The sequence below is a fragment of the Solanum tuberosum genome, unplaced genomic scaffold (genome assembly GCF_000226075.1).
Source record: "Solanum tuberosum cultivar DM 1-3 516 R44 unplaced genomic scaffold, SolTub_3.0 scf00037, whole genome shotgun sequence".
NCBI lineage: Eukaryota > Viridiplantae > Streptophyta > Magnoliopsida > Solanales > Solanaceae > Solanum > Solanum tuberosum.
This window is the reverse complement of record NW_006238961.1, coordinates 2,347,558-2,371,143: the sequence shown is the minus strand read 5'-3', so window position 1 is coordinate 2,371,143 and position 23,586 is coordinate 2,347,558. Positions and strand designations below refer to the sequence as shown.

General features: G+C 31.8%; 1 protein-coding gene across 1 annotated transcript; it reads right to left on the bottom strand.

Annotated features, from left to right (window-relative positions):
• Positions 1–12,282: 12,282 nt before the first annotated feature.
• Positions 12,283–14,611, bottom strand: LOC102580142 (serine/threonine-protein kinase At5g01020-like). The gene is made up of 5 exons (XM_006342324.2): positions 14,057–14,611; positions 13,833–13,968; positions 13,343–13,479; positions 13,132–13,255; positions 12,283–13,042 (listed from the first exon to the last, which is right to left on the bottom strand). The coding sequence occupies exons 1-5, from the start codon at positions 14,444–14,446 to the stop codon at positions 12,510–12,512; spliced, it is 1,320 nt and encodes a 439-aa protein (XP_006342386.1). The 5' UTR covers positions 14,447–14,611; the 3' UTR covers positions 12,283–12,509.
• Between the last annotated feature and the right edge of the window lie 8,975 nt (positions 14,612–23,586).

Below are 23,586 nucleotides of genomic sequence, written 5' to 3'. Positions count from 1 at the left end.
GTCCACGTGGACACATATATACCTTTAAAATACACTATTGAATAGTTCAGGGGGTAAAAAATACGGTATTAAATAGTCTAGGGAGGTAATAGGTCTTCATGAAAGTTTAGTATCGCAACAGCAAATCCGACCAAAGTTGAGATATTTTTCAGACCTTTATCCCTATAATTAATATTAAATGTCATTTGTAAAATTATTTTTTCTATTTTTATTTACCTTAAAAATAGTACAGTTAACTTTATCCAAAATCAAAAGCATGCGTCTTAATTTAACTCTTCATTTTATGTCCGTTTACCAGGAGTTTGCATATAAAGTTAGTGACATGCAAAGTAAATATAGTTAAATAAAAAGCAAAGAATATAGATATAATTATTTCAAGATAATATGCTGAATGAGTAAAGCTAAATGAATAGAGTAAAAAATTGAACTTTAAACAACTGTACAAATTATATTATATAAAATTCGAAAACTATACGTTTATGCAAACTTTAAAAAGTTATACGAAAAAGATTCAATGCATTTGGTGATAAAACTGAAAAACCAAGATAAATCATTGTCATATACAAATATAAACCATTGTATACAAATACAAATCAAACGAAGAATTGTTAGTTGTGAATTATACAAACGCGGCGAATTATACAAATTCAAACCCAACCCACATAATTAACACTTAAAGTTAATCGCGAGTGGTAACTATAGCTATGTTGACTAATTAAGTAATATAAATTTGCTTAACCACATAATTTTTCCTTAATTAATTATCTCTAAAAATATAGTGTTTGTTTGATGGTGCTCATGTAACTATTGTTGTAAACTTGTAATGAAAGGGGTCAATGACCCTACCACTTGGAATACCTTGTGCTACATGGGCTTTTAAGAAGTAGTGCTTCACCTCTTTGATCCAAATTGGGTCCAACAAAAAACATATAATAATATTAGAGAACTTTCCAATATTTCTTTTTCACGACAACCATAATTGCAGAAAAGAAAAAAAGAATTTACAATTATGAAGCACTAAACAATAGTATAAATTCCTTTTATAATTATATAGTATATATTAAATTATCCCTTAAAATAATCATTAGTGAAATGGGATAGTGTAGCATATTGTGCATTCCTCCCAACAATCTAATAATCATTCACGTCTCATGCTTTGTGCCTTAAAAGTAAATAAACCCTAATGATAATCCCTTTGGTTTGCTTATCATATTTTTTGCAGAAAAAATAACTTAGAAAAAACAAAAGTTAAGACGATAGAAGAACTAATAAATAAAGGATAAAATTTATATCCACTAATGAATTAAATTCACACAATGTTATGCATCGTGCCCTACCTCTTTTTTCCTTGAAGTATGTGTTCAAAACAAATAAAGTAGACAACCCAAGGATGTGTTAGATTGGATGAGATTGCTCATTTTTTAATTAAATGTCTCGAATTTGAGCTTTGAATATGAAAAAATTCATGATAGAGAGCACTTTCCCTGAAATGGGGCTCTAGGCTACATGAATTCGAAACCAATGCGGGAACTAAACACCGGGTGATAAAATAATTTTAAAAAAAACAAATAAAGTAGGGGAAAAAGCATAAGGGAAGATTAGACAAAATATCATTTAGTCAATTTTTTTTACTCAAAACATTAATTCAATTATTATCTAAAATGGTCATTCAACCAAGTTTGATTTATGGATCGCTTGCTTCTTCACCCACTTTGTTCCAATAAGTTGTCTATTCTTGGGGATGATATATTGTTGGTAAACCTAGCATAATTAGTTCCTAAGAGGTCTGTGTCCTTCTGCACAGACATTGTTGGGTTTGTCAAAAACTGCATTCTTCACTCTGATCATAGTATATCCGCCACTCTATTTTGTTCACGGACCATCCCTATGACATTCAACAATCAGATTGCCTACCACCCAATTTCCCATATGGTTTCTTATCACTCCCCCAAACCTCCTAGGCTAGGCCTGCATTAATAATTGTTTTATTCCACTAAAAGTTTATTTTATATTTACAAAAGAGTCGCCACTTCATTTTAAACAAAAATCAAATTGAAAATACCAAAGGGGGTTCACATTAACATTTCACAAAGGGTTTGAAAGCACCTGAAATGCCCGCTAACATGCAGTTATCCGACAATTTAAAATATTTGGCTAAAAACTTAAAAGGCAGTAGGCATGCTTGGTTGCTTTAAGGCAACAACCAACTTTTCTACTTAAATTAATTTAAGGAAATCAAAATTAGTATGACTAATTAATAAAAGCTATATATGAGAAAAATAAAATATAAAGAAAAAGATTAGTATTTACTTACTAAAAAAAAAGGGTTTTAAAATAAATTATACGGAATGACTCATCTTTCAGGGGATTCGAATTAGCTAAACCTTAAGATTTGTTAACAAATAAACAAGTAATATCTAAACAATTTTAAAATACAATAAGAGAGAGATTTTGGGCCCAAATCTAGTTTTTGTCCGTCTGGGTCAGCACTTGGGCCTAATTCTAATTTTTGGGCCTTTGACCCATTTGTCCCTATCCTAAAAAACAAAAATGCCCGAAACCACTCTTCCTCGAAATCTGCTACTTAGTGCATTTGGACTGCTATATTTGGGCCTTTGGCCCATTTCCCTGTCCTAAACTAACATAGAAACTGATCTTTTTTTGGGCCTTTGGCCCAATTTCAACCTGTCTTAAAAACTAACAAAATAATTGCCAAATAGGTGGGCTTTTGGTCCATTCTGCTGCCTTTATACAACATATCCAACTTCTGTATATCATTGAATATTTGACGTATACACATGTATACAACCATTTATTTTGTTCCGTACACCTATAAATCAGCCTTCCAGCCTTGCACTTTGGTTTTCCAACCTGTATTTCAACACTTGACTTGCGTATAAATGTATACAAACGTATACAATCCAATTTAGGACATTTCAGAGGCTTGAAACCTGTCCTCAACCTATAGTTCTATTTTTAAAGGCCCAAACAAAATGAAGGCTGACTCGATGGAGAAATTTTGGGCCGACATGACCCAAAAGCAATGCGGGATAGAAGCTAAAGTCCACGGGACTCATTCAAAGAGGTTACATGCACCAAAAAAGAAAACATGTAAGAACCAGTAAGATGAAATATGAATTTAAGAAAAGAGAAACTCAAACTGATCACTGCATCCTTGTCCTAAGTCAACAATCAATACTCAAACAAGTCCATATATTAGCACTTGCCTGATAAAAAAAATAGGCAGACTGATTTTTAAACAAGACAAAGAAGAGAGAAAAAACTACTGGAATCTTAACAATCAAATTCATGCTCAATTCTACTCACAACTCATTCATATTGAGACTCAAACTAAATTAACACTTCGCCAAACAAAGAAAAAGAGGCTAGACTTGATCACGCAAGGGACTAGGAATAAAAATTTACACCATCATGAACCCGACAACCTAAGATCGATAATCAAACTTCCAAAGATAAATATGAGCCATTAATTTAGAAGACAACAAGCTACCTTGAATGCTAGGAAATAAAGAAATAAACAAATTACTACAAAGAGAACTCAAATAAAAAACAATGTTCACCCCCCTTCTTTTAGCGCGAAACTTTAATGAATGATCCAATTGAAAACATCTGTAAAGCAAACAGTGATTCAGACTACAGTACAACATCAAGTAATCTATGGAGATTCACATTCTACAAGCTCGATTACAAACGGTAAGCATTTAGACTAAAATAAACAAGATAGAGACATAGACTCTATTCAAACAAGGCATACTAAACAATGATGTAAAGACCCCAAGTCATTAGAGAAAAGGGAGAAGGGGCAACCTACTTAGATGTAGATAAGAAAATTCTATTTTAGCGAGTTTCAAATAATCAGTTTTCCTCCAATTGACAAGGATGACTATGAAGGTACGTAGTGGTGTAAAAGGACATAATGAGCTTGGACAGATTGGTAGAGAGGTTGAAATAATGGAATGTGTCCCTAATGTAAGACCATTCCAGCCTATACAATTCCTTTTTAAGGTCTATCTTTAAGATCTTGTTAGGACTTTCACATTTCATTTTTTCATAGTAGGTAAAGTATTCTAAACGATAATGGAATTGTCGAAAGCCCTTTTATTTGAAAGGAATCTAGCTTGACTAGGGCCAATAATGGAGGAAAGAATGGGCTTGATACACTTGATAATAATTTTGGTCACAAGCTTGTAGTTGGTGTTGCAGAGGCCTATGGGCTTGTAGCTTCTAAGAGTTGGAGGGTTGGGGCTTTTAGGGATGAGACACATGAGGGTATAGTTGTTATTAAGAGGCATAGAAGAATCTTCAAAAACATTCTTGTAGAAGGTAATTGTTTTCTCCTTAATAATGTTTTAGTATTTTTGGTAGAACATGTGGTGGATCCCGTCCAGTCTTGGGGATTTAAGGGGATTAGAGGAATGAAGAACTTTGAGGATTTCATTATCTTTAAGGAGGCTGTATAAACTTTATTAGATTAATGGAGAGAGCATAGGGCAGATCTATGTTGATTGAGTAATTTCTATCAGAACTAAGATGTTCAGTAGTATAGAGGTTCTTGAAGAAATAGGTAATGTGGTTTCTTATATTGTCATAGTCTTCTATTTGGTTTCATATGTTGTCCTTGATAGAAACTATGCGATTCCTCCTCCTTCTTTGAATGGTGGTTGTATGGAAGAAGTTGATATTGACATCACCAGCACATAGCTAATTAATTCTTGATTTAGTCCTCCAGAAGTCCTTTTCAGCTATTAGGAGGTTAACATAATCCTTTAGGAGGGTGGACTCGAGCTCCTATGGGAAAGGGCTAAGATGGTAGCTGGGGGATTTTTGAATTCCATCCAATCTGGCAAGGATTCTTCTTATTTTTTAGAAGATGTTGCCAATGGTTGTATTATTCCATTTGGTTGATTACTTTTATAAGAGGTGAAGGGTGTCTGCACCACTCTTCTTTGTCCAGTAATGTGCCACTCTTTCTCTATTATTAGATTCTTTTTTTTTAAATTTATGTGACATTATTTTATATGTCTTAAGAATAATATTATATACTTATATTAAATTTAAAATTTGACTTAATCACAAATATGAATAGTTTTGAGTGAATTATATATTAAAGGGGAAAATGTCAAAAAATTCATCAACTTTTATTTATTAGTTGACTTTACCCTTACCATTAAAATAAAGTTATTGATCTTAACCCTACCGTTAATAAACTTATCATCCGTACCTCCTTCTTGGACGAAAATTCCTAAATCAACTAAAGTAACCCGAATTCTTTTAAACAACATATTCCCATTTTAAACCCATGCACGATCCCTCTAAAAATACCCACATAATCTCCTAAATTGATTTCAATCAAGTATCCAGTCGCTCCTTTAAATCCAACCCACCCATTATAATAAATACTCCAACTCATACCAAATTAAACCTCCAAGATGACCAACAACATGGTTAAAATATTGACATTGAATTGGATTGAACTTTGAAGAGATCGATCTGCAACGGTTTCCAACTAATTTCATGGATAGCCATTGAATTGAAGTTGAAGCCTTTTCTTCTTTTTTCAATTGCAGTTGAAGTTTGAATAACCAGTTATTCCACCATTTAAAAAAAGAAAAGAAAAAAAATGAAAATTTGGAAGTTGCGAGTTATAAATTTGTTGTGAATGGATTTTGTTTTGATCTACTTTTGATGTTGATATCGTTTCATGGTTATCTGTTGATTTGGAGAGGATCAATTTGAAAAAGGCAATCCGCCATTGAATTTCAATCTAAGGTCAAATTTGAAAAATTGAATTGCTGCATATGCGCTCCATTTTGGGTGGATATTATTGCAAAAGATCGAAAACTTCTCGGAGAGTTTATGTATGAAATTCGAATAATTTTGTAAAGAATTTCATGTTTTTGAGGTGAATTTCTTTGAGAGAGTTATTTAGATCTAGTCCATGATTATGTTGTCCAATGTTGAAGGATGCGTAAAGGAAATAGATCACCACCATCATTTATGAGATTTTCTGCTAACCCATTCTTGATAATAAAAAAAAACTTCAATTTTTATTGAAATAACCTGTTACTTATTTCTGGTATTTTGTTGCAAGTGTCATTGTGATGTGGTTAACAAAATTAGTTACAGTTGGTTATGAAATTAGAATCTTCTAGAAGAAGATTAGCTGGACCTATAAGTACTAAGCATCAATTATAATCGATACAATTTTCATATTCAATAAAACAGTTCTCATCTATCTTCTCTTTCTAAATCTCTCTCTAATAGCTTAAAGGAATTCATCAATGGTGGACATATCCGCCATGGATTCTGCATACAGAACTCAAAATTAACATGGTATCAGAGCGACGATCTCACCTTCAATTGAGTTTAGAAGTTTGAGTTCATCGCATTAATTTTGTTTAGTACATCAATGACGGGAGAACAATCTACTGCAGAAATGAAAGTTCCAACTACAACGATGATCGATCATCATCATCCTCTCTATCTTCAAGCTTCTGATTCTCCAGGCTTAGTAATAATTCCGATCAAACTCACAGGACCTGAGAACTACTCTCTGTGGAGCAGATCGATGAAACTAGCACTGCGAGGCAAAGGAAAGCTTGGGTTTGTGGATGGAAATTGCACAAAGAGTAATTTTAAAGGAGAACTAGAAGAATTATGGGAGAAGTGTAACACAATTGTGTTGTCATGGATTGGCAGTACTGTTTCTGCTGATTTGATACCAAGCATAATTTATGCTTCAAATGCTAAGAAGGTATGGGATGAATTCAAGGAGCGTTTTGATAGATCGAATTTGACGAGGATTTACTATTTGTGGGCAGAAATTGCCAATTTGAAACAGGGAACTGACTCTGTGACAAATTATTACTCTAAAATGAAGGATCTATGGAACGAACTTGATGTCATGGTTCCACTACCTTCCTGTGATTGTGAAGAGTCTATTGCTTATATAGACCATTTGAAATCGCAGCGATTATTGCAGTTCCTTATGGGCCTTAATGAGAGTTATAGCAACCTAAGAAGTCACATTTTATCTCGCAATGCAAGTGTGACTGTGAATGAAGCTTATGCTACCATGGCTCAAGAGGAAAGCCAAAGATCATTAGGAGTGGTTGATGCTCAGAAGGATCCCTTGACTATGATGACAGGAAGGGCTCAAGGTTACAGATCTACCAGACCAGCAGGTCATGGAGGGTCTGGAGGAGCTGGGAGAGGACATGAAGGGTCTGGAGGAGCTGGAATACCTTGTATCCATTGTGGCTACAAAGGTCATCTAAAGGATAATTGCTACAGGGTAGTTGGCTATCCTTCAGACTTCATAAGCAGGAGGAAAGCTTCGCAACAAAATCAACAAGCACAATCCAGTCAGGGCAAACCTACAGCCAACACTAGCACCACTACCAAATCAGGAGTTCCACAAAGAACTGGCTCAGATGGTTCTTCTTCCAGTTCAGGATCAGGTTACTTCCTCACTGAGCAACAATATCAGGAATTGCTTGGGAAACAGGATCACACAAACTCCATCAGTGAATGTGTATCTAACATGGCAGGTATACATTTTTTATTATCAAATGTTTTTGCATATGAGTGGATTGTTGATTCTGGAGCCTCTCACCACACTACACCTTGTAAGGATCTGCTGTTTGACATTAGAAAGCTAGACAACCATCTGAGTGACAAAGTTCAGATACCCACTGGTGGGAGATGTCAGATCACTAGTGCAGGGAATGCTAATATTTTTGGAACATCACAAATACAGAATGTTCTACATGTTCCTGATTTCAAGTTTAACCTTCTCTCAGCGTCTAAAATAACCAAGGACTTGTCATGCGTTGTTCTATTCTTTCCTGATTTTTGTGTCTTTCAGGGACTTTACAATGGCAAGGTCTTGGGGATTGGTAGAGAAAGGGACGGGTTGTATCTCTTAAAGGAACAAGTCACTCCTACTACAAATGTTGTCAGTTTCAAACACCAAGCAGAAAGTGTTCTTTGGCATCTCAGATTGGGCCATCCTTCCTCAACTGTGATGCATCACATTCCATCTATTTCCAAATATGTTAGTAATAATATGCAGGACAATTGTCACATATGTCCTCTTGCTAAACATCATAGGTCCACCTTTCCTACTAGTTCTAGTCAGTCACTTGCTTGTTTTGACTTGATTCATGTAGACTTGTGGGGGCCCTATAGAAAGCCTACATATGATAAGAAATACTACTTTGTCACTATTGTTGATGACTACAACAAATATACATGGATTTGTCTGTTACATTCTAAATGTGAGGTTACTACTGTCTTGAAGAATTTCCTTTGTATGATTAAAACTCAGTTTAATGTCAATGTGAAATCTTTAAGATCTGACAATGGAATTGAATTTTTCAACACTCAATGTATGCAATTATTGGCCTCACATGGCATCATTCACCAAAGCAGTTGTCCCTACACTCCTCAACAGAATGGCATAGTGGAAAGAAAACATAGGCACATTTTAGAAAAGGCCAGAGCCCTTAAATTTCAAAGTGGTGTGCCTATCAGTTTTTGGGGTGATTGTGTTAAAACCTCTGTGTATTTGATCAATAAATTGCCTTCTCCAGTTTTAACTGGGAAGACTCCTTGTGAACTACTGTATGGAAAGATGCCTATCCTTGATCACTTAAAGGTGTTTGGTTGCTTATGTTATGCTAATTCATTATCTAGAAGTGACAAGTTTGCTGCAAGAGCAAAGAAGACTGTTTTGGTTGGCTATTCTGAAACTCAAAAGGGCTACAGATTATATGACCTGGAGGATAAAATATTTTTTGTCAATAGGGATGTTGATTTCAGAGAATTTATTTTTCCTTTTAAGATAGATGCCACATCAGATTTGGACATGTTCCATATCACTCCTATAGATCCTTTCATCCCTGATAATGCTCCTGGTCCATTAGATATTGGAAAACACCCTCAGACTTTGCCTGACTTAGTTGAGAACATGGAGGATCCTACGTTACTTCCTAAAGAAGTGCAGAATCCTACTCTGGTTGCAGACGATTTGCATGGTCCTCCTCTAGTTGATATAGAAGTGCAGGATGCTATTGTCATTGACTCCACATCTGCTACTTCTGATCACAGCAGACCAGTCAGGGCAACCAGGCCTCCAATATGGCTTCGTGATTATGTTTCTACTATTCAGCCTAAAGGGACCTGCTCCTACCCTATCTCTCAATATGTTTCTTATGCTCATTTGTCCCCAGCTTATCAGATGTATTTGGCAAATGTGTCCATTCCTACTGAACCAACCTCCTTCAAAATGGCTTCTCAAGATCCTAGATGGATTCATGCAATGCAACAAGAGATAGATGCTCTAGAAGCTAATCATACTTGGGAGTTGACTGCTTTACCTCATGGTCAGAAGACTATAGGTGCTAAATGGGTATATAAGATCAAATACAAAGCTAATGGTGAAGTTGACAAGTTTAAAGCACGGCTTGTAGCTAAAGGATATACTCAAAGAGAAGGATTAGACTATTATGAGACTTTTTCTCCAGTGGCTAAAATGGTTTCAGTTAGGACTGTTATCAATGTTGCTGCATCTATGGAATGTGATCTGTTTCACATGGATGTTAGTAATGCTTTCCTTCAAGGAGACTTGGATGAAGTTGTCTATATGGATCTGCCTCAGGGTTTCCATAGATAGGGGGAGACCAAAGTGTGCAAGCTCTTGAAGTCTTTGTATGGCCTTAAACAGGCTTCACGACAATGGAATATTAAGCTCACATCAGCCCTCATGGCTGACAATTACAAACAAAGCTCCCATGATCATTCGTTATTTACCAAAACGCAAGGATCAAATATTGTGATTATTCTCATATATGTAGATGACCTTCTTATTACTGGAAGCAACCAAGATCTCATCTAAGCAGCCAAACAGTATCTTCATAGCAAGTTCAAAGTCAAGGACCTAGGACCTCTCACTTATTTCCTAGGGATAGAAGTCATGAGATCCAAGCATGGAGCCTTACTCAATCAAAGGAAGTATACATTAGAAGTCATTTCTGAGGTTGGTCTGAGTGGAGCCAAACCAGCTTCCACACCATTGGAAGCCAATATCAAGCTCACAAGTGTAGCCTATGATGATCATCTAGGCAATGTGACTAATGACCCTTTATTGGAAGATATTTCTGCCTATCAAAGACTAGTTGGGAAGCTAATCTACCTGACTATAACCAGACCTGATATTTGTTTTGTTGTGCAACTGCTAAGTCAGTTCATGCAACAACCAAAAAGGTCTCATTGGGATGCAGCACTCAGGGTAGTTAGATATCTCAAACACTCTCCTGGATTGGGTGTTTTCATGAAGAAAGGTTCTGAACTGAAGTTGAGTGCCTACTGTGATTCGGACTGGGCAGCCTGCCCCAACACTACGAGATCTGTGACAGGGTATGTTATTCAACTTGGAGGCTCATTGATCTCTTGGAAATCAAAGAAACAACACACGGTTAGTCGCAGCTCAGCAGAGTCTGAATATAGAAACATGGCTGCAGTTGTGTCTGAAGTCATTTGGTTGATTGGGTTCCTGCAAGATATTGGAGTCAAGGTTCCTACCCCTATAGAGTTGTTCTGTGACAACAAAGCCGCAATACAAATAGCTTCAAATCCTATGTTTCATGAACGTACAAAACACATTGAGATTGATTGCCATTTTGCGAGGGAAAGGTTTCAGGCAGGGCTGATTAAACCTGCACATTTGTCAACTACTCTACAATTGGCTGACTTGCTTACCAAAGGTCTTGCTGTAGCACAACATCACTTCCTTCTGTCCAAGCTTGGGGTTCTAGATGTTTTCCACCCTGCAGCTTGAGGGGGTGTATTGAAATAACCTTTTACTTATTTATGGTATTTTGTTGCAAGTGTCATTGTGATGTGGTTAACATAATTAGTTACAGTTGGTTATGAAATTAGAATCTTCTAGAAGAAGATTAGTTGGACCTATAAGTACTAAGCATCAATTGTAATCGATACAATTTTCATATTCAATAAAACAGTTCTCATCTATCTTCTCTTTCTAAATCTCTCTCTAATAGCTTAAAGGAATTCATCAATGGTGGACATATCCGCCATGGATTCTGCATACAGAACTCAAAATTAACAATTTTCTTATTTGTTGTTCGAATCCTCGGAGATGATAATCTTGAATGACTTGATTGTCATACAAGAACATAAGTGGACTTTGGATATTCTAATTTGCACGGTGGCACACTTGACAAAAATAATGAAAGATAGTTCTTGGTTTGGATAAAAGTGAAAATTATATTTGGTTTCTTATAACGGTAGTAGATTTTTGGATCTAATTTGATTTGAATTTTAATTTAATGAGTTGGAGTTGGGTTAGTTGAAAATTTATTTTAACGGATAATTTTGATTGAAATTGGGTAATTGAAATCAATTTGGGAGATTCCGTCCAAATCAGGGGTATATGTGTTAAGTTTGTAGATGGCGAGTGCATGAATAACTTTATTTTAACGGTAAAAGTAAAATTAACTAATAAATGAAAGTTGAAGAGTATTTTGACCCTTTTCCTTATATTAAACGACTTGAAACGATGAGAGGAGATAATATCTACAATTTGGAACTATTTAGAGAAAACTACATTTGGTTGGAAAAAAAAGCTTATAAATGGTAGCAATGTATAAATAATGTATATAAATGTATACACATGTCTAATTACATAATTATACATTATATATACACGTTATACACTATTTATATAATATCGATACATTACATTATACATATACATGCCACCGTTTTTGTTGAAACTGTTTTTTTCACCCGTACAATGTAAGAAGTCCAAAACACAATTGACCATCAAATTAAAGACCATTACATTAACATCAACCAGCTAATTTTTTTAACCCAAAATAGTGCTTTTAAAAGGAGTTCCAAGAATATATTGAATTTATTTTGAACTTAGTCCCTTTTGAGATGTTATACAAGTTAAATGTTAAAAAAAAAGATGTTTGTCAATCTATCCTTACATAAACTTAACCAGACTCGAATTTTGTTCAGTCTCAATAAGTCTGAACTACAACTACTGCAAATAATCTAGCTAGGACTATATTAATTTTCATGTATGAATTCAAGTTTCTCTTCTTCCTTTAATTAATTCATATGTAATTGATTGTTGATTGATATTTGTAGATATCAAGTCCTAAAAAGAAAGTGATTTTTCTTCTAATTGTTGTTCCATTAGTAAGCTAAGTACATTTCTACTACATAAAATTGAGAATGCTAACTGGTTCAAACACCACCATAGAAAAAAGCTAAACAAGTACAACTTTCATTCAAGAGAACTAAATTAAAATAAGAAATCTAATTAAAAAGAGCTTAGCTTTAGCTCAAAGTTGAATTATATACTATGAAATTAAATAATGTGGATGTGCGTAGGTATTATACGATTTTCTATCTAAAGTATATATCATATACAATTTGATAATAATTTATTTAATCTAAGATCTCTTGAAACCATTTTGCAATGGTGAATTTGGAGTTAATCTCTTGTGTATAGTTGTTTCTGAGTGAATGGTTGGCGATGAAGGAGTACTTCTTCTATTATGATGATGATGGTGTTGTTTTTGGTGATGATGATGTGGGCTAGCACTACTTTCTTTGACCTTCACTTCCTGTTGATCATCTGTTGGAGCTGTGTACACAAATGTTACCATTGAGTTATCTTCATAGTCCTTTAAAGGTTCTAAAGTTGTCACCACATTACTCATATCTGGTCTAGCTTTTGGCCTATTGCTTAGGCATTGATAAGCTACTAATGCTGCTTTTTGAACTCCTTCTTCTGAGTACATGCCTTCGAGCCTTGGATCCATTATTCTACGTAGTTTTCGAGGATCTTTCAGTTGTGGTCTTGCCCAATCTACCAAGTTTTGTTCTCTATGTGGACGACCTTTGTCTACAGATCTTCTACCAGTTAGAAGCTCCAAGAGTACTACTCCGAAGCTGTATACATCACTAGCTGCAGTCAAATGACCTACACAAATATGAAATATTGAAATTAGCATGTCTGTACGTATACACTAACGTTTAGATGAGATCTGGTCACATATTTTGAATAATTACCTGTCATGATGTATTCAGGAGCAGCATAGCCATGTGTTCCCATGACTCGAGTTGAGACGTGTGTGTCATCTCCTTCTGGACCATCTTTTGCAAGTCCAAAATCTGAGAGTTTAGCAGTGTAATCCTGTTGAACAAAACAATAAATCAATTACAACTAGTGACTTAATTTTAATTTACTCAAAAAATAATATATATTGAAATTACTACTTACGGAGTCTAACAAAATGTTTGATGCCTTGAAATCACGATAAATGACAGGTTTTTTAGCTTCATGGAGAAAAGCAAGACCTTTTGCAGCACCAATAGCTATTTTCATCCTCGTTGACCATGGAAGTGATACTGAATATCCTGCAAATAATTCAAAAAAAGTTAGTAATAACATCCTTAAGTTAAAAATATATATATATATATATATATTTTAACTTGCATCCGTTAAACAACGTGAACATTTTTCTATTTTATTTTATGACAACTGACATATATATCAAAATATATAAAGCAAGACTTTCTACGTACAAAACCGATAGTTGCTTTGTAACTAAACTTTAGTTGACCTACTCCTTTTCGAATAAAAGTGTGGTACAACAACCACCCTCAATTTGACTTCTTCATATTATTAAAATCCTTAATTACTTCATGAAATTGATCAATATTAAAGAATTAACAAAAAAGTAATTAGATTAATGAAGAAAAAAACATACTTCTAAAAAGTTGATTCTCCAAGCTTCCTCTAGGCATGTATTCATAGACTAGCAATCTGTTATCTTCTTCACAACAATATCCAATCAACTTCACTAGATGTGGATGCCTCAATTGTCCAAGAAATATCACTTCTGTCTGTTCACAATAATAATTAAAAATTATTAACATAATAATATATCGTATCAGGATATAATTATTTGTATGTAGGTAAATATGTACGTACCAGCCATTCTCGATGACCTTGTGTACCATCTAAATCGAGGTTCTTAACAGCAACAGGCTGAGCTTTAATAGCATTAGGTCTAAGTTTATCATCAATGAATCCTTTGTGAACTGGGCCGAACCCTCCTTCACCGATGAAATTACTCGTGGAGAAGTTTTGTGTGATCACTCTAAGTTCTTGTTGCGTAAAGGCATGAATATTTGAACCAGCAAGAGAGATCGAAAGATCTGATGATATAGTTGATGAACTAATATCCGATACAGGAATCCCATGGAACGATAGTTGTTTTGTAACCGATACCTTTACTATTTTTGGATTTCTTTTCGAATTTTCCTGTGATTTAATACACCTAGGAACAAGTGATTCCCATCCAATCTTCATCACTGTCATTTATTATCTATGTGTTTGGAATGTTGTTGTTGTGGAGAAACTAGAAAAAAAAATATGAAGTTTTTTTGGATTTGGATATGGATATGGAAATGGAAGAATGGTTGGCTAAGGACTTTATATGGAGAAAGTAAAGTTGTAATATTCAAAAATATCCAACTGCTTTTGCTACCAGACACAAAGAAAAAAGTTTGGGAATACCTTTTTATATATGTCATTTTGATATCATGCACTGTGTAATTTTCTCTATTTCTATGGAAAAAAAAATTGATTATTTAAGTGTATATATTTTGTAGTTGATATATTCTTGCGTTCCCATAGTATTTAATTTGTTGTACGTGTTTTCTAAGTTTTTGACGGGTCCAATATATGGATATATAATATTACTATTCTTTACAAGTGTATAAGGACGTGGAGATAAAGTTATACTCCCTCCGTTTCATTTTATATCGCATCGTTTGACTTTAAGAATTAAAGAAAGACTTTTGAAAATTGTCATTTAAAATAATTATTAGATATTTATGTGATTGAAAATCATTTCATTAAATGTAAAAAAGATATTTTAAAATTAAATTATTTCTAATTATAATAAAATGACATTGTTTTGAATGGACTAAAAATAAAGATATCATATAAAATGAAACGGAGAAAGTACTATTTATGAGTACTCATGATTTATTAAGAACAAAGGTGTGGAGTAATATTAATGAAGAAGTGGACAAGGTGCAAAATAGGGAGATAAAAACGATTTAGTTGAATGGAAAATGACTTGGCTGCCCCCACCATTTATGTTTGACTTTGTTTAAATTGGATTATTACTTGATATTTTAGGAAGCTTTGGAAGAAATATCTGTTTCCAGACCCCTCTACATTTGTTTCCATTTTCCATCTGTAAAGTGAATTTATTCCGACTTGTTTGACCTCCTTTTAATTCTTTTATTTATTCACCAAATATTTTTCTAAAAAAAATCATTGTGAAGGATATAAATCTTAAAAATCGGGATTCAAATATCAATAGAGACAAAAAAAACACACACACACACTCAAAAGACTCATTTCGTAGCTAATAAGAAATCTACGTATTTAAGGTATTTTTTAAAATTTATTTTTATTTGTCTACTTTGATTTTGTAAGCCTCTTAAGAAATAACGATTAATATGAGTATTTTGCCACAATAAATTTATTAATTTGTGTATAGTCTTAGGTCCTGATTTTTTTTAGAGAACGAGTAATTAATGTTGTCGGTAAAACATGAAAAAAAAATATTTTTTAGTAAAGCAGACAAGTAAATATGAAAGGAGAAGTACAACATTTGATTGCTACTTAGAAAAAATTATTCGGATTTAAATTTGTATAATTTTTTATTTGCAATTTAGAAACCCTCCTGCAGCGGCGGAGCCATATATATAGTTCAGGATATCTAATTGGACATCCTTTATTGAAAAATTATACTATGTATATAGAAAGTAACACGAAGTATATAAGTCAAAAATTATTTTTCCTACATACATATTAAATCTTGAACACTCTTAACAATTTTTTTGATTTCGTCACTGCTTGTATAACTAATACATGTATAAGTTATGAGGGAATTGATGTACTCGCACATGGAATAACTATTACTTGCATAATTCTAACTGTCTATGAAACGACCTCTTAAGTCATTCTTTCATCAATCTAAATTTGGATAAATTTTTTTAATTATTTTGTGTCTGTACTAATGAAAGATAACAATAACATGATTTAGACACCATTATTTAAAACAAAAAAAAAAGACAAATTTTGTGGTGAGATATTTCAAATTATTTGTAGTGAGATTTTCTGGGAAATATAGGTACAACTTACTTTTCTAGTAATAAAATAATAATAAAAAAAATTGCATGAAATCTGAGTGATTCCGGTTTGGCCCATTCTCCCAGCGCGTTTCTACGCCGGGGTTCTTTGATTTAATCAGCCACCAATAATAATTAATATATGTTGTTGAAAATAGCTAATAAGGACAAAAATTATGTCTTACAAAAAACTTTAAAGTAAAGCACTAATTTGGACAATTACATATGTTTTAATTGTGTATTACTTTCTTAGAATTTGCCAGGGCGGCCTGATTAAGGTTAATGTAATTTGAAATATGCACATAGCCATCACATGGTAGAAATAAATAAGAATATATATATATATATATATAACCTCAACTATGACTATTGAAGTGTTAACTAGTAACACAGGTTTATCACACCCTACGTTAAAAAATAAAAAATTATCTGACGGACGAAATTTTGTAGCTAAATAACAAAAATCTCATAGCTCATGCAACCATGCTAATTATATTTAGCTATGAATTAGCAACGTACACATTATATAAAAATTTAATTAGTTCAAAGCTATTTAGCGATGAATTATTATAAATTATTGATAAGTAATTCAATTTTTTCTTGTACTGACACATATGTGTTGAGATCACTTTTTGTTATTTTGGAGACACAATCTATAAAAGAGTAATTATTAGTACTATCTTATTGACCTATATTTTCGACTTGATGATCAAGTCTAACATAATCCACCTAATTAATTAATTAAAATAACTCAAGTAATGTAAGGTATTTTAAAATCTTTATAAAATACACACATTAAATGGCAACTTTGTCATCAAAAGGTCACAATTTCAAAACACAAACAAGTTGGATCACCATTTGCCTCTTAATTTTGTTTAAAAAAATTATACTTGTCTAATTGTCGTTGATTTTGATGTATAACTTATTACTAAAAAATAACAAAAAAAAAAAACTCATGGCCTAAGATTTATCTAAATAATTGTAAGACTTATTACATGTGTCTATCATATTAATTTCCCTATTCCAACTTCTAGAAAGATCCAAAAAATGTTGTGATTAAGTTATTTAGCAACCATTGGTCATGGAGTTATACTTACCTATCTAAATATGATATATTATTGGAGCAGGTTTAATTAGTAGAACTAGCTAAAGATTTCTTTCCCAATACTCCAATTAAATTAAGTATATAGTATAGTTTTTATTTTTATTTTTTAAAACTAGTGGTAGTGGTATGAGACACGCTTTGTTTGCAATGATTTAGTCAGAGGTCAAAGCATAAATACTGATTTATCTAATCTATCTATCCGCAAGGACTTTGTAAGCAAAAGGGTAGGTTTGTTACCATAGTGGTTGGTTTCATCTTCTAGAAGCTTAGCTCATGAACCAAAATCATAATTTATTGGTTTGACCTTTGTTTACATTTTTTCAAATTTTTATATAATGGAGTACCATCCTATCATATGATTTATGTGCCAGAAAAATCGTAGATTAACTAGCACATAATTATGCATAAAGTAAATAAAGAAAGAAAAATAATATAATGATTTAATGAGATTTTGTTACCACTCTATCAATAACAAGAAAAAAAAATAGCAATTTCTTTTCAAATAGCTCGAGCTTGGAAGCAACCTTCTATCTATCGATAGACGAGAACAATTCATTCGGTCCATTTTTTAAAGTTAGCAAAAGTTCGAGCCTTCATGATCTCTCTTGAACAACGGTCGGTCAGTCCTTTTCTTCTGTTGATGCTGAGACTGATGCTTTGACTGTCTCCCATATCATTCGATAATAAAGATTCACTACTTGTCTTGTTGACACTAAACTCAGCGGATCCTAAGTAGTTTCAAATTAATATGAGAAAGGTTCTCTTAATTCTTAAAACAAATATATTATTCTTTACCAAATCTACTAGATGATGATTAAGGGTTTCCTAGATATAACAATGGACAAATTCAAAACATAATTAACAAATTATTTAACACTGAATTTACCAATATAAAATATACATATTTAATTGCAATACTACAATAGTCCAACAAAGCCCCACCACAAAAACAATTCTAATATTTATTTTTTATACATTTTAACTAGTCTATAATGTTTAATTAATCAATAAATAGTTGCCATATAACTTGTATACCCAATGCATACTCTGATTATACCTTTCTTAAACAATTGTTATGTACTGAGTATACATCATCAAAGTCAAATAAACTCCGTTATTGTGGGTAATGTTTATTTGAAAATTTCATAGTTGCTAATAACTTGTAATTATAATGAGATAATGTTATATATGTTTATTGATATTTGTCATTTAGACCAAATTTAGTTGTTATGCAAAAGTATGAAAAAAATAAAATAGTTTAATGAATTGTGTATCAAAAAGAAAAAATATATTTGTTAGCCAATATAACAAAAAAAAAGTACGAATTTAAAAATGGCAAACATCGAAGTTATGATCATAATTGATGGACATCATTTATATATATTTTTTTCTTTTTAGATATTTGTACTTGAAATTACAATGTGCATGACATTAATGATAATTACCATAATTATTTTAATATTTTATTATTATACCATATATTTCTTATAAATGTTATTACACAATATTTGAGTATGACGGTTATAAATAAGTAATTTTACATAGAGAGTACAACTATAACAAGTATCAGTAAAATATAATATGAAAAGTCCATTTTGGAGAAAACCAGGACATTATACTAAAATATTATTATAACAATTAACTGTTATAACAAGACTTGACTGTATTACTATTAGGTGATTGAAATTTCTTTTAATCGACCGACTAAAAATGTCACGATCCTTATTGAGTAGCATGGCTGCTTGGGATGTTGAGTTCAATCAATTAATGTTATCAAACCAAACAAATTGTGGTTATTCTAGATGATGAACCAATTAAGTCATATTATGAAGTATAGAACAAAGAAATAACAATAATAATACTAAATATTAGGTAGAACCAAAAGATAGTACGTAGGTATATAGGACCATGGACATCATCAACATGATGTTGTTTGTAAATTGTAATTACATCGTGAGAAATTCATTAAATTTATTTGACAAAAGGTCTCTTAAATTAGGACATATTTTTAATTATTATGTACAATATTATATGATGAAGTGGTAGGTAGATGTGGAGCCAGCTATATATTTTCTAAATTCTTAGCCATCATTTTGCAAAAGTCAGTCAATAGCCATTATGTTTATTGTATTAGATTTCTTATACTATCAGTTAATTATGTGATAAAATTGGAAAGAAAATTGAAATGTTATCAAGCATATTTTGGTTATGTAAGCTGATCTTACTGAAGTGAGGTCAGAGTAAAAACTTTCTCCGTCTCAATTTATGTTATATTTTTAATTTGACGCAAAATTTAAGAAAGAAAAAAAGACTTTTGAAACTTATGATATAAAATAAGCCGCGTGTTATTATTTTTGAGACTGACTAACAAAAAGTGTTAATAATTCTAGGAATGTGAAAGAGAGAAACTTGTTTCCTTCTACCATTAAGACGATATTTAGAACTTTAGAAGACTTTCTGCTTAGAGGGAAAGAGTGTTTTTAAAAATTTAAAATAAAACAAAACAAACTATTGTTTCGTAATAATATTAATATAGAATAATTTTATAGACGCTTCTCTTGATTTAGTTTCATAACATTAATATCTCTTGTTATTTTCAATATCACAGTTATCTCCTTTGTTTTAATATAGTTGTAATAACTTTTAAACATATTTATTATTAACATTAAAAAATATGATCTTACTAATTTACCCTTTCCATTATACTCTTTTACTCCTATTTTATTTTTTTTTATAAAAAAAAACACATCTTTTTCAAACACTAACCTCTCCTAATGTTTTATTTTCAGTGACATGTATTTTATACACCAAATAACCACATTATTTTAGATTGCTTCCAAAAAAAATCGAATCGATCAACACGATGTCTACGGTACTACAAAATATTTAAGTTTTAATCAGTGCAATAACTAATTAAACGAAGAAATTATTATTGAGTTTCGAAGAATTATAACTCGAACAATTTGAATTATGCCCTGCCAAAACAAAAGAATAAATAAATAAACAAAAAAAAAGTTTTAGATATTTCCTCATTGTATATAGAAGGTCTTTTTCAAGAATATCAAAGTCAAGATTCTTGATATTTCTTCAAATGAAGTGCCCAATAATGTCAAAGTCTTCCCTATAAAATCAATACTTCTTCTCTGGTTATTGATGAATTGTTGAAGAAGATTAAGGCACAACCTCTAGATGTAAGGTTCTTTGTTTTATATTTAAAAAGTATTCAAAAATTATTATTAAATAAAAGTGTGTATTGTAAGGGGAAAAGGTCGGATTATAATTTTTTTCTAATATCAGTGATAATAAGTTAAAAAGGTTGTAACAAAAAAATCAAAACAAGAAAAACCTTTGGTTCACGGGTCAGTTTGGATCGGTTATTGGTCAAAATCAAACCAACTTAATCGGTTTTAAAATTATCAAAACCAAACCAAACCAAATATAATACTTATACATTTATCTGTTTGGTGATTATCGGTTTCAATTTGATTTGATTTAGTTATTCGATTATTAACCATACACAAAAATAAAAAAAATAATTCATTCAAAATTATTATTATAAATTTATGCTTATTCTTTAATCTATTCGATGCAGTATTATGTTAAAATAAATATTGCTACTTAAGGACAAATTTATGAGTGTAACGAAATTTGATTAAAAAAAAATAATTTAATAAGGGACCCCATTTAATAATTCAAATACAAAATAACTTTAATATCGTATAAACCTTTGAATTTATTGTTGCTTTTATTTATTATTTATTTATTCAAGAAATTCTATTTTATATTCAACAGTAATATGTATTTGAATTTGAGTTTTAGTTTAAATTAAACTAATAATGTACATATATAGTTCAATCACACTTGAATACTATTACTAGTCTAAACTAGTAATGTTTATACTTTCCTAATCAATCGTTTTATTATAAGTTCAATAATTTTTTTGATGATATAGCACTGCAAGGAATCAATTACTAAAGAGTCGATTCGGGATTTGATCGGCTAGACTTGAGATTCATCATACTTTAAGAAAGTTTTGTTGAACTATTCGATATATATTGTAATTAGCTTGATTCGACTTAATTTGTATTGAGCTCAGTTTGACTTAATTTGTATTAAGCTCGATAGGTCTAGGCTTGACACCAAGGGTGTACCAACAATCAAGAATAGAGTTTTAACTTTTCACAAATCTCACAAGAATTATTTTGTACATGTTTCATTGGTAACATAATAATTTTTGGTCAATGAATAATATTGAAATATTAGGTTGTACTATGTATTAGAGCCGCAATTATAGTTACTGAATGTCAAAAAATAAGATGAACAAATACAATAAAATTACAACTACCATACCTTATTAGTGGAGTTGCACCAAACCCTTGTCAATTAATCAAAATTAAGTTTTTTTTTTTCTATCTTCTATTGACTGCATTGTTACGTTGGTCTATTGTCGACTTTTATTCTGTTTCATTTTCATAGCAATTGAATCATAGCAAAACAAGTTACGTACCTATGTATACGCAGATCGATAAAGCAATCTAATGTTTAAATATTTCTTCTTCTTTTGAATGGTCCATAATTCATTTGGCTTCTCACTCATTATTATTTTTTGACACAATCTTCTTCTTTTGAATGGTCCATAATTCTTTTGGCTTCTCACTCATTATTATTTATTGACACCAAGAGCGTATCTAGGCAATGGCGTAAGCCACCCCTCGTCGAAAAATTACGTTATATATATATGCCAAATTCTATATTTAATGGAGATATATTTAAAACTAGGCACCCTTGATAAAAGTTATACCTTTGGCGTAGTAATAATGCGTGTCCATTTGAATGATATATATTTCTTAAATCTACCTCTTTGTATTAGTGAACTCATCCTCTTAAAATTCTAGATTCACCTATGTATTGAAGGCAGGGGTGGAGGCAGCATATACTTAGGGTTCATCTGAACCCCCTTCGGCTGAAAATATTACTATTTATACATGGTTAAAATTATTTTTTAGATATGTATAATAGATGTTGAACCCCCTTCCACTAGTTCGTATGTTTACTTCTCAGATTTTGAACCCCCTTATTAAAAATTCTAACTCCGCCACTGATGGTAGGTGTGTCTGGGATGTGGGTATCACTAGTCGTCATGCATGCGTTCCTTCTTTTTTTTTTGTCTTATTTTGTGGTAAACATTCATTTGTTGCTTTATTGGAGAATAAAATTCATTGAAATTGAAAAAGTGAAACATACAATTATCATATCTATAGGACATTTGTATTGGGTAAAGAATAGCTTGAGTACGTGGTAGAATAAAGGTGGACATGTGAAAGCAATATAAAGAATGCTTAGGAAATTTATTAGGTGGAATGAAATGGTCTCGAATAGGGGTGTTCATGAGTTGGTTTGGATCGGTTATTGGTTAAAATCAAAATCAAACCAACTTAATCGGTTTTTAAATTATCAAAACCAAACCAAACTAAATATAATATACATTTATTGGTTTGGTGGTTATCGGTTTCGATTTGGTTTGGTTCAGTTATTCGGTTATTAACCATACACAAAAATAAAAGAAACAATTCATTCAAAATGTGAATAAAGTGACAACAATCCATTCAAAATGAAAAATAGTTAGAATGACTTAAATTACTGAACTTTCGATCACTAAATTTACTATCAATAAAGCTTTAAAATTCACTATATAGAAGGAAGAGACAATAACATTTTCAGTCCCACAAAGAATTGTCATAGACACTCGTATACATGAAATCAATAAGATAAATGTTTCATCTTGGGCATTTTTGTTTTCAATAAGTAAATTATAAAGAAATTTTAATGAAAATATGTATAAGATCTTTAAAATTGTTTATAAAAACAATCTATTAAGTATGTATATTAATAAAATATATGTGTATAATTCATCGGTTTGGTTCGGTTATTTCTTCGGTTTTTTTGAATAAAACCATAACCAAACCAAATACTATCGGTTTTCAAAAATCTAAAACCAAACCAAACCAAACCCAAATAAAATCGGTTTTATTTTATCGGTTTGGTTGTTTATTCGGTTTGGATCGGTTTTTATCGAAACCGTGAACACCCCTAGTCTCGAAGATGTGTTTGAGAAAGATCGACCTTAATTATCCTCTCACGTGTTTTTTTTCCTTAAAAATGGAAGGATTTTATTTATTTATAATAATAAGGTTTATCCATATAAT

What these genes read in the sequence shown, in the direction of transcription:
- LOC102580142 (XM_006342324.2), bottom strand. Translation starts at nt 14,446, where the DNA reads ATGACAGTGATGAAGATTGGATGGGAATCACTTGTTCCTAGGTGTATT. An exon ending in AAGGTCATCGAGAATGGCTG is followed by an intron (nt 13,969 to 14,056) that starts GTACGTACATAT and finishes TATTGTGAACAG; the next exon opens with ACAGAAGTGATATTTCTTGG. An exon ending in CAAACATTTTGTTAGACTCC is followed by an intron (nt 13,256 to 13,342) that starts GTAAGTAGTAAT and finishes TTTGTTCAACAG; the next exon opens with GATTACACTGCTAAACTCTC.